This window comes from Strigops habroptila, chromosome 6, assembly GCF_004027225.2.
Source record: "Strigops habroptila isolate Jane chromosome 6, bStrHab1.2.pri, whole genome shotgun sequence".
Lineage (NCBI taxonomy): Eukaryota > Metazoa > Chordata > Aves > Psittaciformes > Psittacidae > Strigops > Strigops habroptila.
In genome coordinates this window covers 1817958-1831821 of record NC_044282.2, presented here as the reverse complement: position 1 = coordinate 1831821, position 13864 = coordinate 1817958, and the positions used below count along the sequence as shown (strand labels likewise).

The 13864-nt window shown below is 38.1% G+C and overlaps 1 protein-coding gene across 1 annotated transcript in view; it reads left to right on the top strand.

The window, feature by feature from the left end:
- Window positions 1-13864, top strand: part of PEX7 (peroxisomal biogenesis factor 7) — a 45014-nt gene that overhangs the window by 9647 nt on the left and 21503 nt on the right. Inside the window, exons 6-8 of the mRNA XM_030489929.1 lie at window positions 7245-7351; window positions 7741-7854; window positions 11917-11972. Of these exons, the coding sequence (XP_030345789.1) occupies window positions 7245-7351; window positions 7741-7854; window positions 11917-11972 (277 nt within the window). The remainder of the gene's footprint in view (window positions 1-7244; window positions 7352-7740; window positions 7855-11916; window positions 11973-13864) is intronic.

The window sequence follows — 13864 nt, the reverse complement described above, 5'->3', positions numbered from 1 at the left end:
ATTTGTACTTTCAGAAAGCAAGTAAATGGCTTACCATTTTCTTTTCTTTGAAATTGGGAGTTAATAGTAACAGAACAAACTGTTAATTCTGTGTATGTAAATAACTGCTGTTGTGATGTCAGCAACAATTTCTGAGCTGATAAGATAAGCAAGATGTTCAGGTGTACGTGCAGCACTGAACCAGAGCTCTGGTAAATGTCTGCCTTACACTGAAAAAACAGTGATGTAGAAAATGTCATTAAAGAAGTGACATAAATGTTTAACAGCATCTTCATGGCTGAAAGGGTTTAATGAATCATTGTGTCATTTGCCCAGAAGGTCTCCATCTCTCTCTTTTTTTTTTTTCCTTTTTTTTAACCCAAGAGAACAAATTGGTGAGAAGCGCATAAAGAAAGTGCTAAATGCGTGCAAAGTTACTATATAGTCAAATGTAAATCAGTTCTGCTTAATGGTTCTCCATAGCTGCAGAGACCTTGTGGTTTATAAAGTTTGGTCCTGTGGTTTATAAAGAAAGTGTTCTTTATAGTAGCAACTATTTTTATTGCCCTTTAAATTTAACAGTGGGAAGTAATTAATGAGTACCGTTTTACCCTTATCAGCATAACCGTAGTATGCTTTGATACAGATATGACACTAGCAAATGAAAATATAAATGATTTGGATTCAGCAAAGCCCAGATTTAGACTGAGTGCTAGCTTTTATCTTAGCTACTGGGACCTCAGTTTTAATGCTGCATTCACTTTAAAAACATTACTGCACTCTTTAAGTTTACTGATCAGGGCAGATACATAGTTTTCATAACGTCTTAAATCATGAATAAGGGAAAAAAGCATTTCTTAAATCTGTAAGATAATGTCTATATCCATCAGTATTTAGATGAATTAATTGTATTCTCTGCTCAAAGACTACTTTTCTTCAGATTGAAAGCCCAGGGAAAAAGTAAAAATATTCATACTACGACAAGGTGTGAACATTTCTGGGAAATTTTTATTATGTCGATGAAAGTGTTGGGGAACTATAGATGCGCTGGTTTACAAATGAACTTGTAAATCTAACCTCCACTCTTTGTAAGCCCTTGCATCCAGTGCTAGGCTTTAAGGTTAAAATTTAAAAATACTGGTTTTCTCATGTTCTGTTTTATTGCCAGCCCTGGCATAGCGAGTTGCCTTTTAAAAAGTTTGTCTTCTTCCCTACTGGTCTCCCTAACCCTAACCCTAATGGGTGTAGTTACAGGGTCGTCAAGCTGTAGTTTCATACATCAGGCTGGCATGTAGTCTTGGCATGCCTTTCTGTGTTTGGGATCCAAACTGTGAAAGAAAACCAAAAATGAACAAATTTGCATGAAGTAATGAGCTGGGGAAGGTGTACATCTACTAAGAGGATGGTTACTGAATTAGTTGGAAAGGAATAGTCTTCAGTGCAGCTCCTCAGTAAAGAAGTATTTTCCATGTGGGCATTCCTGGACCAAATTTGGGGTTGTCATGTCTTTGACTTCAGCTTTCTCAAGCTTCAGCTTACATTTGTCCTTCAGAAGTAGCACAGGGCAAAACAAGAGGCTGTTGGGGAGTGGGGCTTGCAGACAAGTAATTCTGAAGATGTTTGTGTTCAGGTTCCTAGAAAACTGAAGGAAATAATTTTCTGTTCTGCCGTGGTTTGTCGTGAGTTCCAAAACACTACTAGAGGCTTATAATCTATTAGTTTGTATGTGGTGTGGGTCCACTCTTTGCTTCTTGCAAGTTCTTTCCTGGCTGTTTACTTGTTGAATTGCCATCATGGTGAACAAAGCTCAAGGCTTTGCAAAAGTTGGGCATTTTTGGAATGCAGTTGCTTTAGGCATAAAAGAATAAGAGGTTTCAATTTACTGCCTGGTACCTTGTGCAAATCAAACATCTAGATAGCAGACTGACCACAGAGTTACTGTGTTTGTCGCAGTTTAGCTAAACTGCTGTTCATACTGGCAGCTGTGAAAACATAATTTACTTGCTTATTTTGTTGTGTCGAATCTATGTATTAAAGTAAGGTGGGTGTTTTCCCAATCTATTGCTTCAAGGCATACCAACACAGAATTGAATTCATCTGAGTCTTGTGCTCAGTAAGCTTTACTAAATCAACTTCTAAAGTGCAAGCTGAAATATTTCTCAGGAAATGAGTTTGGCCCTGAATTTATAATACTTGCTAACCATAGCGAAGTATTGTATGCAGCACATGCTAGAATATAAAAGACTTTCAGGTTATAGTATTTTATATTAGAATATCGTATTGTAAAATAATGGTTTAGTGTGGAGAAGAAAAATGCAGTAACAGTTTTTTACAATGAATTAATATGTTTTGGGTCATTTGGGTTAGAGTTAGGTATCTAGCCAATATTGCCATTTGCTGAAGAATGGATTAATAATAAGTCATAAGTTAGGTCAATTTTGAAATAAAAACTTTGTCCCAAGATTTGTGGTTAATCAACTTGGAAAATACTGAAATAAAAGTTTTCACTGTTTTGTTTGTTTTTTTTTTAAACAATTTACTTTTTCCAGAAAAAGATTCAGTAGAGCCCTTCTGTGAAATAACTTAAAGCTCTTTTGATTTTTATCTCTACAACATTTTCTATGAGACTGAAAAAATACCAGTTGGAAACCATGTTTGGAAACTAGGTTGTGCTACATGGAAATAGATTTTTTGCATTCAGTAGAGTCATGTTGGATGATTTCAGTAATCTATTGTGTCACTCTATTTGTGTCACTCTATATCTGTTTCTTTGCGTGGAATCTCATGAGCTTTGTTAATCCTGTTCTAGGTTCGCTTATACTATTGTTGTGGTTAAACCCCAACTGGCAACTGAGCCCCACGCAGCCGCTTGCTCACTCCCCCCACACTGGCATGGGGAAGAGGATTAGAAGAGTAAAAGTGAGAAAACTCATGGGTTTTTATTGTGAGATAAAGTCAGTTTCATAATAAAGTAAAAGCAGTGCACGTAAGCAAAGCAAAACAAGGAATTCATTCACCACTTCCCATGGGCAGGCAGGTGTTCAGCCATCTCCAGGACAGCAGTAACAGTTACTTGGGAAGACTAACTCCATCACTCTGAATGTCCTCCCTGCCTCTTTCGTCCCCCAGCTTTATATGCTGAGCATGATGTCATATGGTATGGAATATCCCTTGGTTCAGTTGGGGTCAGCTGTCCCTGCTGTGTCCCTTCCCAACTTCTTGTGCATCACCAACCCCCTTGCTGGTAGGGCAGCATGAGAAGCAGAAAGTCCTTGACTGAGTTGTTGCTGAGCAGTGCTTACACTAAAACATCACTGTGTTATCAACATTATTCTCCTAAATCCAAAACACAGTCCTGTAGCAGCTGCTATGCAGAAAATTAATGTTATCCCAGACAAAACCAGGACAGCTATCTATGATAGGAATGGGCAGCATGATCATTCTAACATGCCTAAAAAGGTTGGTTTTGAGAGTTGTAAGATTTGGCTTCTGCTCTTTGTTCTTCCACAGATTTTCTATTTGAATCTGGCTGAATCATTTAATCTGGTTTAGTATTTAAAAAATACATACAAGTAAGCAAGTAATGTTAACTTGTAAGCATTCAGTGGGACTGCAGAAGTAATTAAATCAAGATTTCTTTGACTTTCTAAAAGGCCATTTAGTGATAGGACATGGGGTAATGGCTTTAAACTGAAAGAAGGAAGATTTAGATTAGACATTAGGAGGAAGTTCTTCCCTGTGAGGGTGCTGAGGCGCTGGCACAGGGTGCCCAGAGAAGCTGTGGCTGCCCCATCCCTGGCAGTGTTCAAGGCCAGGTTGGACACAGGGGCTTGGAGCAACCTGCTCTAGTGGAAGGTGTCCCTGCCCATGGCAGAGGAGTTGGAACTAGATGATCTTTAAGGTCCCTCCCAACTCAAACCATTCTATGATTCTGTGATGTAACACCATATATGCCATACTTGACTTTTATGCTGAATTCTTTTCCTACAGTAAATTGAAGATACATCCCAAAATAAGATGGATTTTTTTTTTAATAAAACTTTAAACTACCAGTATTTTGTTTCTTGAAAAACGTTTTATCTGTCCTGGTTAGAATCCTTTTTGCCTTCAGATGGTGTCTAAGATTTCTTGGACTTTTATTAATCTTCCAGATATCTAGCTATTTTTTGTAGTTAATGTTGTACCTCTGCACTGTCTGGCAATGATGACTTAGGTGGTTGTTGTCACAGAATTTAGAAAATTATGATTTATGGATTTGGGTAAAATACATCTGTGTGTAAAAAGCCAGTAGAAAACCTACATGAAATTTAAATCCTAAATAAACTGTATCTTTTCACTACCATACATTGTCATTCACATTAGCAGTCTTTATCCTATGTATGGGGGTGATGTACTTGTAGATTAGCATCTCTTTCAAAATTTTGAATAGATGAGTATATATTGTGTAGTTCTATTGGTTCGTCCAAGATTTCACAAATATTCATTAAAATGAAAGAAAGCAAGTACAATATACAAACAAATCTGGAATCATAATTATCTAACAGACCAGCAAAATCTGTTGCCATAGAGAAATTGCTTCCTACAAAAATAGAAATATTTTGTGGAGGAAATGTTGGCCACTTTTGTGGATGCTTACTTTGGGGTGCCAGCTAGAAGTGGCCGTTAGTGAATATGATTGTACTAGGTGTGCTTTACTTGTACTTTCTATTATTGTCTTACTTTTGCTTTACCATATGGAAGAAATGCATCCTTTGTAACACAGATTTGAAGGAATCATGGAAATGTGGAAATTCCAAAATGTTTAACAGCATTTTTCGTTGAAATGAAATGTGAAAAAATATATATATTGTGAGGTCATGGAAAGATGTTTGAGGTAAAAAAAAAAAGGTTGTCAAAATATGTAATATGTCCAGATTACACTGCTTATCTATTTTCTCTTTTTTTTTTTTTTTGCTATTAATCTGATTTTTCCACTTAAGTGGAAAAATTGGATTTGCCTGTGGCTTTAATTCAGTCTGTTCTATTCACAGAAAGGTTCGCCTGCATGTTATGTTACTCCATTAAAAACATTTTGCAAATAGTGCCAGCCAGAATTAATAACAGCTAAGTCTAGCGTTTTCAAAGAAAAAAAGAAAGGGAAAATAACTCTTTTTCTTGTGCATCAGCATTTTCTATTAGAAAAGAAATAATTGGGGCAATTGTATATTTAGTGTCAAAATTGTTATTGGCAGAGTAACTTACTTTTCCAAATGTTTTTGGCTCTTAAAATGCTAGTGTGGTCCATCTCTGTAGCAGTTAATTCCAGTTCACCTGGATTTGTACATTTATTTGCTTGGGAAAAAATGATCTTGTCTGTAGTGAAATATGCGTTTCCCCTTCAAATCTGTTATCTGATGAAATTAAAATAAAAGCTTTTTAAGAAGTCCATTATAATATTTCAGATAGACTTAAGGCTCAAAGTGAAATCTGTCCTCTGCAGGCAAGCAGATTAGCTGGGCTAATGGTGGGTGGATGGGTGTACTAGCTTGTTTTTCCTTTTGCCAAGACCCTGCTGGTCATGTTTCTTCCTCTCCATATGTCGCCCTGTTTTTATAAGCACCGTAGTGATGTTTGGGGCTTCAGCTGACTGCAGAGTGTTATTGTCAGGAGTGCTGTACATACTATTTGGAGCAGCAGTCTTGCTGCTGACAGTATTAAAATAGGGGAGAGGAGTGAAAACCATAAGAAATCATGTGCTGTTCCCACCTCACAGGTAGGGAATTTACCCACCAAGTGTACAGTATCTCTCGCATTGTGAAGTCTGAGGAAAAGCCAACCAACCATCAGAGCAAAGCTTCCTGTGATCTGTGTAGTACCACAGTCATCAGGCCAGTTTTGTGTCATATAGTGGAACCAAACACTCTCTAGCTTAATTTTTGTATTCAAAGTTGCAAAACATTTTAGGTCTTTCTGCAAAGTCTGCAGGGTCTGTAGGAATAGGAATATTGTTGTTGTGATTCTAGGGATGGTTTTGTTTGAATTGTAGCCAGTTTCTTGAAAAGAGGTATGATTTTGGGTGCCCAGCTGTATGTTTTAAGGTCAATGACCAACTGGACACTAAAATCATCAAAATGCTTATATCTAAACTGCATAAAATTTCTAATTATTGATCATAACCAATTTGGGGATTTTCAGAAGTGTTTCTGGTAAAGAAATATTAGTAATTTCATGGATGTTTGGATATAGCTTCTAGTGATCTTTTTTTGTCTCTTGATTGAACACAGGCATGATCATGAACTTAATTAATTTTATCTGTCTGTAAACAAATGAGCTGCAAAATCAATTTTTGCTGATACAGAGCTAAATATTCAGGGTTAATGAGAGAACCCCTATTAAAAAAAGTGAAAAGCATGGTTGTCTTGTCAGCTGATGCAGTTTTCCAGGTCTTTGTAGGCCATTATGAACTGAATTTGTAAGGAGGGTATACACAAATGCTAAAGATCTTTAGGAGTGAAAGACAATTTCTGGCTGGAGGTAAACAGAGGCTCAGGTGATTTGCAGCTCTTAAGTTAAGCTGGACACCCTTCATAGCTCTCTGAAAAGCTTTGTGTGTGTGTGCGCTCACGTGCAGATGTGTGCGTGTGATCTGAGGTTAAAGCAGACATTGCCTTTAATATGTGTAACAGTTATAGCAAGAGTTACTTTATCTTCCAATATTTCAAAAAATGAGAGTAACTGTGCAGGTTTTGCACATGATGAGTACAGGTAATGTGTCTTAAATTTTCTTTTCATTGAAAGAATCTGCAGCTAAGTTGCATTTTAAATACTACTCACTTTTCTGTGTGCCAAAAGCATGTAACTAGGAACTTTTTCTCAGCTGGCTTGCAGAGAAAATTTTTTCATGATTGTGGTTTTGTAAGTCATTTTTTAAATGGATCTTAAGCTCCTACCTTAATTAAAAGTCATTTAAGCATTTTACCTCGTGTTCTTTTAATCAAATCAGACTTTAAAAAGTAATGAAAGCATTAATAACAGAATGAAGTGTTTGGTTTTGTTTTGTTTGTTAGGGCTTTTTGCTAATGAAAGAGCAATAGTAAGTTCTGATTCCTTTTGTGCATCAATCTGACCTCTGTGCCTATAATGCACTTGCTTTATTTGGCATGAGTGTCTTCCTGTAGTAGTTTGTATTTCATACAGCCAAGAAGCAGTTGTCTACTAAGTCCTAGTGAATTAACTGTATCCCGTAACTGACTCAATAATGCTGAATGAATTTCTTTTTGTTTCAGGTGACCAGACTGTAAGAGTTTGGGATGTGAAAACCCCCCGAGTCAAACTTGTGATACCGGCCCACCAGGCTGAGATTTTGAGCTGTGACTGGTGCAAATATGATGAGGTATAAACCTGTTTTCCTAATTGAACCACTCTTATTAAACAGCAGGTTTTTTTACTGCAACATAAATGCATCTTCTTTTTATAAAAATATGTCTAGTTGCTTTATTGTTCTCATTCACCACTACATCTTCAGAAGAGCATTGTTCCAACACATAGATGACCCAAGTGGATCAAAGGTTTTGCTTAGTCTTTGTATAGTGGACAGAATATTCCATAGTGGAGAAACAGTTTGTATTTCTCTGTTCTCTTTTCATTTACATGCTGGAGACCTCATTTATGGTTTATTCATCTCTATTGTTTGATTTATGTAACTTTTATAGCCAACATATGCATCACTGCAATGTAATAATTAAATTTTCCTGATATATCTGTGTTTTATCAACTCATCAGAACTTGCTGGTAACTGGTGCAGTTGACTGTAGCTTGAAAGGGTGGGATTTGCGGAACATCCGGCAACCCGTGTTCATCCTGCTTGGTCATACCTATGCTATCAGAAGAGTAAAAGTAAGTTGTATTTTATTCCCCACTGAACACCACTGAATTGTTACACGTCTTTTTCTGGAAAGCAGTAATACTTTATATTATCTAATAACTAGGAAAAAAACCCAACAGATGTTGAAGATTTTAGATGCTATGGTGACTGTTCCTGGAAACCTTCAGTTCAGCACTATAAAACATTTTGATGTTTAGCAGGTTGCTGGGGTTTTGAAGTAAATGACATCTTCAAAGTCAATATATTATCCATGAGGTTAATATATTATCCATGAGGGTTCGAGAGCTTGAGAGCTAAGTTATAAGGGAAGTTTGGGAGAGGGGAAAATACCTTCCCTTATTTGTTTTTTCAATGGTGCTGTGCCTTTTTCTCTCCATACAAAGGGTCAATATTCACATAAGGGAAGGTATAGGACTTGTGAATATGTATTTTTGTGAGCACAAGGAAAATGTTAATATGTTCAAAGAGTTTTTGAAACTTTGTGCGTGAAAGGCTACAGGTGGCTATTCTGGGTCTGACTATTGCTAGATCAACCACCGGTAGAGATCTGTTCTAGCTGCATGATTACTTCTTTTTTTTTTTTCATATTAATCAGTGCATATTATTTTTCTATATTAGTTAATATGTGATCCTTTTAAAGGCTTTCAGGAGCAAGCATGTTTAATAATATTTTCTAGGAAGACTGAACTGGCAGAAAAGAATTATCCTGAGTCGGTATTTTGCTTCACATGCCCTTGGAATTTTTTATGTGTTTCTAACAACTTTAAAAGTTACTGTGCTTAGGTTGTAATTTGTCAGAAAAAGGTGTGGCTCTAGGGAGTGGTTCCATATCACAAATCCTGTTTGTGGCCAGACAGCCTGAGAAGCTCCTGCTCCTCTTTATCCTGGCTACCCTTGCCTGCTATCCCCGCTGGTAGTAGCTGTCCAGTCTTTTTCTGTACGTTAATTCCTGCATGACCATGCTCAGCAGAAGAACATTTAGCAGTGGTGTTCGAGTTTGTTTGTTTTTTAAACAAACAAAGATTATTTTATTACTCCAATTTGACAGCCATTAAGACAGATGAATCAATACAGTATGAATCAGTACAGACTATCACATTCTTACTCTTTGACAGTTAGCAGGATCTTTTAAAAACAGCTCTGCCACTAAGGGATTCATAGCGTATTGTTTTCACGATGGAATGGAGAAAGTGAATGCAGAATTGTTATTCACCATAACCTGTGATAATAGGACTAAAGGACACTTGATGAAACTAGTAGAAGGTGGATTTGGAAACAGATGGAAGTACTTATTTTACACATCTCTAATTTCTCTTCTCCCTATTATGCTGGGCTGCGTTAGGAGGAGTGTGCTGGCAGGTTGAGGGAGGTGATCCTTCACCACTACTCACTGCACCAGTGAGAGCACATGTGGAGTGCTGAGTCCAGTTCTGGGCTTCCCAATACAAGGGGAACACAGACATACTGGAGTAAATACAACAAAGGGCCCCAAAGAAGATTAAGAGACTGGAGCCTGTGTCCTACCAGGAGAGGCTGAGAGCTGGGATTTGTTTAGCATGGAGAAGGCTTAGGGAGGATCTTATCACTGTATATGAATGATTGGCGTAAAAGGAGAAGACAAAGCCTGGCTCTTCTCAGTGGTATCTAGTGAGAGGACCAGAGGTGATTTGTACAAACTAAAATACCAAAGATGCTATGTAAACATAGAGCACTGGTCTCGAAGGCTGTTGGCCTGACCAGGTAGGGTATTTTTATATTCTTATATTGTCTCATCTGAGTTTCCATTTTATCATGCTCCCTGTTTTCTTAAAGTGCCTTGAAATTATTATCAGGAGTTGGCCAGCAGTAGAACTTTTTTTGCACCAACCTCTGAGATTGAACTGAATTAAGTGGGTTTAAGGAGGTGGTGCTTACATGTGCAATGGAGAGGTATGTGAGAGTACATGGCTTCTGTCTTAGCAGGATTTTATGCTTCCATTTCAAGATAGACGTGGTCCTTGTGGACATGAGTTATGAGAATGTGGCCCAGCACTTAGAGATGGTGCAGCATATCTACTCTTGTGTGGTATAGCTCACCAGTCATACTAAATGGAGAGAGACCTGGATGCTGCCTAAATAGAGGCAGCTGTCCCTACTGATGTCTCTTCCCTTACATTGTGCTGACACTAGCAATTATAAAGCTGTGTAGGAAGCTGGCAGAGCTGATTGCTCTGACTGAAAATCCTGCCCCTAAAAGTGACTGATTTCTGTCTGGATCACTAAGCTGTCTCAATTTTTCACTCAACCACACCATTGCAAGCCCTGACACAAAGGGGGGGGGGGCAGGAGCACACAGCCTGAAGTGGAAAGGGAAAGCCACAAGTCTTGGCAGCAGTGCACTCTTAAATTAGCTTAAACCAACCATGAAATCACACTCTTCAGTTGTCTGTCATTTATATTCTGTTCACTTGTTTGGGTTTGCATGGACTGTCATATCCGAGGCTGTCAAGGAATTCTACCCGACACGATACTGTCAAGATTCCTGCAGATTTCTTGTGGTCTTCCTCTGCAGTACAGGGCATTATCAGCATACTGAGGTCATCTGGAGTCCTTTCCAGGAGATTTTGACATTGGTGCTTTTGGCTGTCTCATATCTTAGCTGGCTTCAGCCTCTTATACTGAAATGTAGTTATGGTTTTTGAGTTTACTTGAAAGGATACTTAGATGAATGATCTATGAAATGTTGGAGGTTGGCCTTGATGGCATGTTTGTCTCCTCTGTTTACATACAACTGTTCAGTTGATAAAACTGTAGTATCTTACAGTTCAGTGGAACGGAATTTTAAAATACTCTTTTTAGCAGAAAGACATTACACAAATTCTTTCAACTTAAATGTTGAAATACTGCTAGTATTTAGATAGAGTTTGCTTAGGTAAGTTTCTAGGATACTTAAGGTTAAATGACAAAGCTTTTCAGCTTTGACAAGATGGTTTTGCTTCATCTGAAACTATGTGGACAAAAATACAAAGGTGGCTTGTGGGAAGTCTGCCATTGTTTTTATTGCCCATCAGACTTCTTCTCCTTTATTATTCAGAGATACAGAAGAAAAAGCTGTTTTGGTGTGTTTGGTTTTTTTCCTCCTGAAATTTTTTAGGAAATCTGGGGAGGTTAAAGTTCAAGCACGCATATCCCTCAGTTCTGCTACAGTAACGAGAACTCTGTCAGTATCGTTCAGCAGGCAGCAACAGACACAGTTCTCTTGGCAACTTCGACAGTTGTGGCAGTAGCCCAGGCTTAACTTTTGACTTTGTAGTAGCTGTGAGTAATAGAGAAAGTCTTGCAGGAAAAATCTTACATATGAACCATAATATGGGGGTCCTACATTTCAAACTAAAGTTATGTCATTGTTTCCTGTTGAGAAATACAGACCTTGAAATAGGTGGAAACTGAAGGTTGCCAAAAAGCTGGATCCAAGGTGAACAATTTTGGCCTAACTGCATCCTTATTGCTGCAGTTCTTAGACCTGTCCGCAAGACTCCACAGAAGAGTATATCCTATAAAATGCCCTGCAGGGGAGGAGGAAATGGTGAAGTGATGTTATATTGCCTTCAGTTTTTCAACATTTCTTAAATTTTCCCATTTCTGTAAATAATTTCAAAATTTTAGGATATGGAATTGATGACAGTTACATAGCTTACATTGTCTGTAGTATGGCACAAATTCTCTCTGTCTGAAAATAATAAACTGCTCACATAGCTTTTCTGAAACTCACTTTATATAATGAGATGATACTCAGCTTGTCAGCCAAAAGCAGAATTTAATAACAGTTTATATGACTGTCCTAAAACTTCTCAACTTTACAGAAGGGTTGTTTAGCACTACTGTAATGAAATCAAACCAAACCAGGATCCCATAGAGCATTCCTTGTAATTAGAAGCATGGCAGGGAAATTTGTTGATGTAGTCTGTTTTGTTGCAGCATGATGTGGTACCTACCAACGCAAATAGTTAAACTTTGGTAACTTTCTACTTACATTAAGACTCTATGTTCACAATGTTTTACTTTAAAAGTTGTTCTGTTTTGTTTTCTTGCAGTTTTCACCATTCCATGCAACCTTACTGGCCTCTTGCTCCTATGATTTTACTGTGAGGTACGGTATCTTTTTATTGGATAAAAATGGAAAGATAATCTATTTTAATGTGGTCTGCAATAGAAAACAGTTTTAGAGTGGACATACTGAATTACGATTAATGTTGCTGTCAGGTGTTTTCTCTCTTCATAAGCTATGTTGAAAATGCATTGGTTCTTCACTTAAAGGCTAGCTCAGTGACTCTTCTGAATGATATCTGCTGTGACAGATGCCTTCTGTAATCCTTTTCACATCATTCTTCTGAATGTAGTTGTGTCCGGCTATGATAGTGTCTGTAAGAAGGTAATAACCTCTTTAGTGAGTGTAGGTGGGTGACTTCTTATATTTCTGTGACATATTTTTATATAAGCTTTTTATGAACAAAGTTTTTGTCCTGCCAGTATCTGAGGAAGCTTTAGTATTGTTCACAGTGTGTATGCTGAAGTTCTTGCAATACTTCTCAAGTTCCCCTGGCTGCCGAGTATATCTGATGCTGCTGAGGAAGTTACAGTACAGCTGATTTAAAGCTGATTAAAAGTCTAAAGAAATTTGACTTCATATTAGGACTTTGCTAAGATGCACAGAGTCATAAGTCAATACACTATGAAGTACATTCCTGAGTATTTTCATCACATTCTTTAATCTGCATTTTAGTTTTATAAGATGGACTGAATATAGTAGGCAGTACATTTACAAATGGGAGAAGCCCTCTTGCCTCTACAAGTGACTGCAGTTATCCCACTTGCCCAAATCATCCCAATTAATGTCACTTCTTATTGTGTCCTAAGTGGTCTGACACCAGGCATAGAAAAGTTCTGTTTCGTAAGGGAAATGTTGCTAACTCTCATTGTCTGAAAATGTTTCTAAATCATAAATCTATATAGTCTTGTGCCATAACATCATATAAAGTTGCATCATGAAGTTAGTGTGTTAAGCACTGTAGGAATTTTGTATACTTTCAAGTGTCTTAGTGGAAGAGTGGTATAGCTGGAAAACTCTCTTTTCATCCAACCTCTTGGTTGCAGCACCCAGAACGCAGCTAACAGAAACATGCAGGGGTGCAAAGGGGCTCCGAAGCTCTGCTATAGATGATGTGGGACTGCTTGAGACTGTACAGTGACAATGGTCGCATTCCACAGGGAGACAGTTGCTGGAGCAGTTGTCCTTGGCACACGTGAGTCCTCAACCTCAACAGCACTAGAGGGGATGTTGCCTTTCAGGTCCTAGGCTGCAGGGAGCTCCTGGTGCGTCTTCCTGGGGATGGGGGTGATGGTGGGCCCATCTGTGGGAGATCTGTCCCCTTCTGCTTATTGTAATAAGGAGAGTACCTTGCTGGTGATATCCACTGTTGTGTGGTTGGTGCCAGGAGCCGGACAGTGTAAGTGCTGTGATGTCCATGTGTGTATAACTTTCTAGACTGCTGTACCAGCATTCTGTCTTACATAAAGTGCTTAATTTTATTTATGTTTAAAACACACTTCTCAGAATACTGCACAGTGGTCCGTGGAAGGTTATTTATGGGATCTTAGTTAACATCCTTTACTGATGCAGTGCCAGCTGGTTTGCAGCGTATTGTTTCTCAAAAGGCTTCTAGGTCTAAAATAAAAAGTGGTAATTGATTTCTTCCAGTGGCCTTGTCTGAGCAATAAGATTAATAATCAGCATGCTGGTGCGTTGAAGTGACATGATTGTGTTGTCATGCTCTTCCCATTTTTGACACCAACTATATATCCTTCAGGTTTAGCATTAATGAGCTTCATGCGGTACTGAAATCTATTGCAATTTCAGCTCTGACATTTTCATATGTGGAAGCTGTCAGTAAACATGAGGAGAGCTCCTAGCTCATATACCAGGGTATCTCTAAATGCAGAGCTTGGAGACCTTTTCACAAAATGCCATGCTACGCATTACTT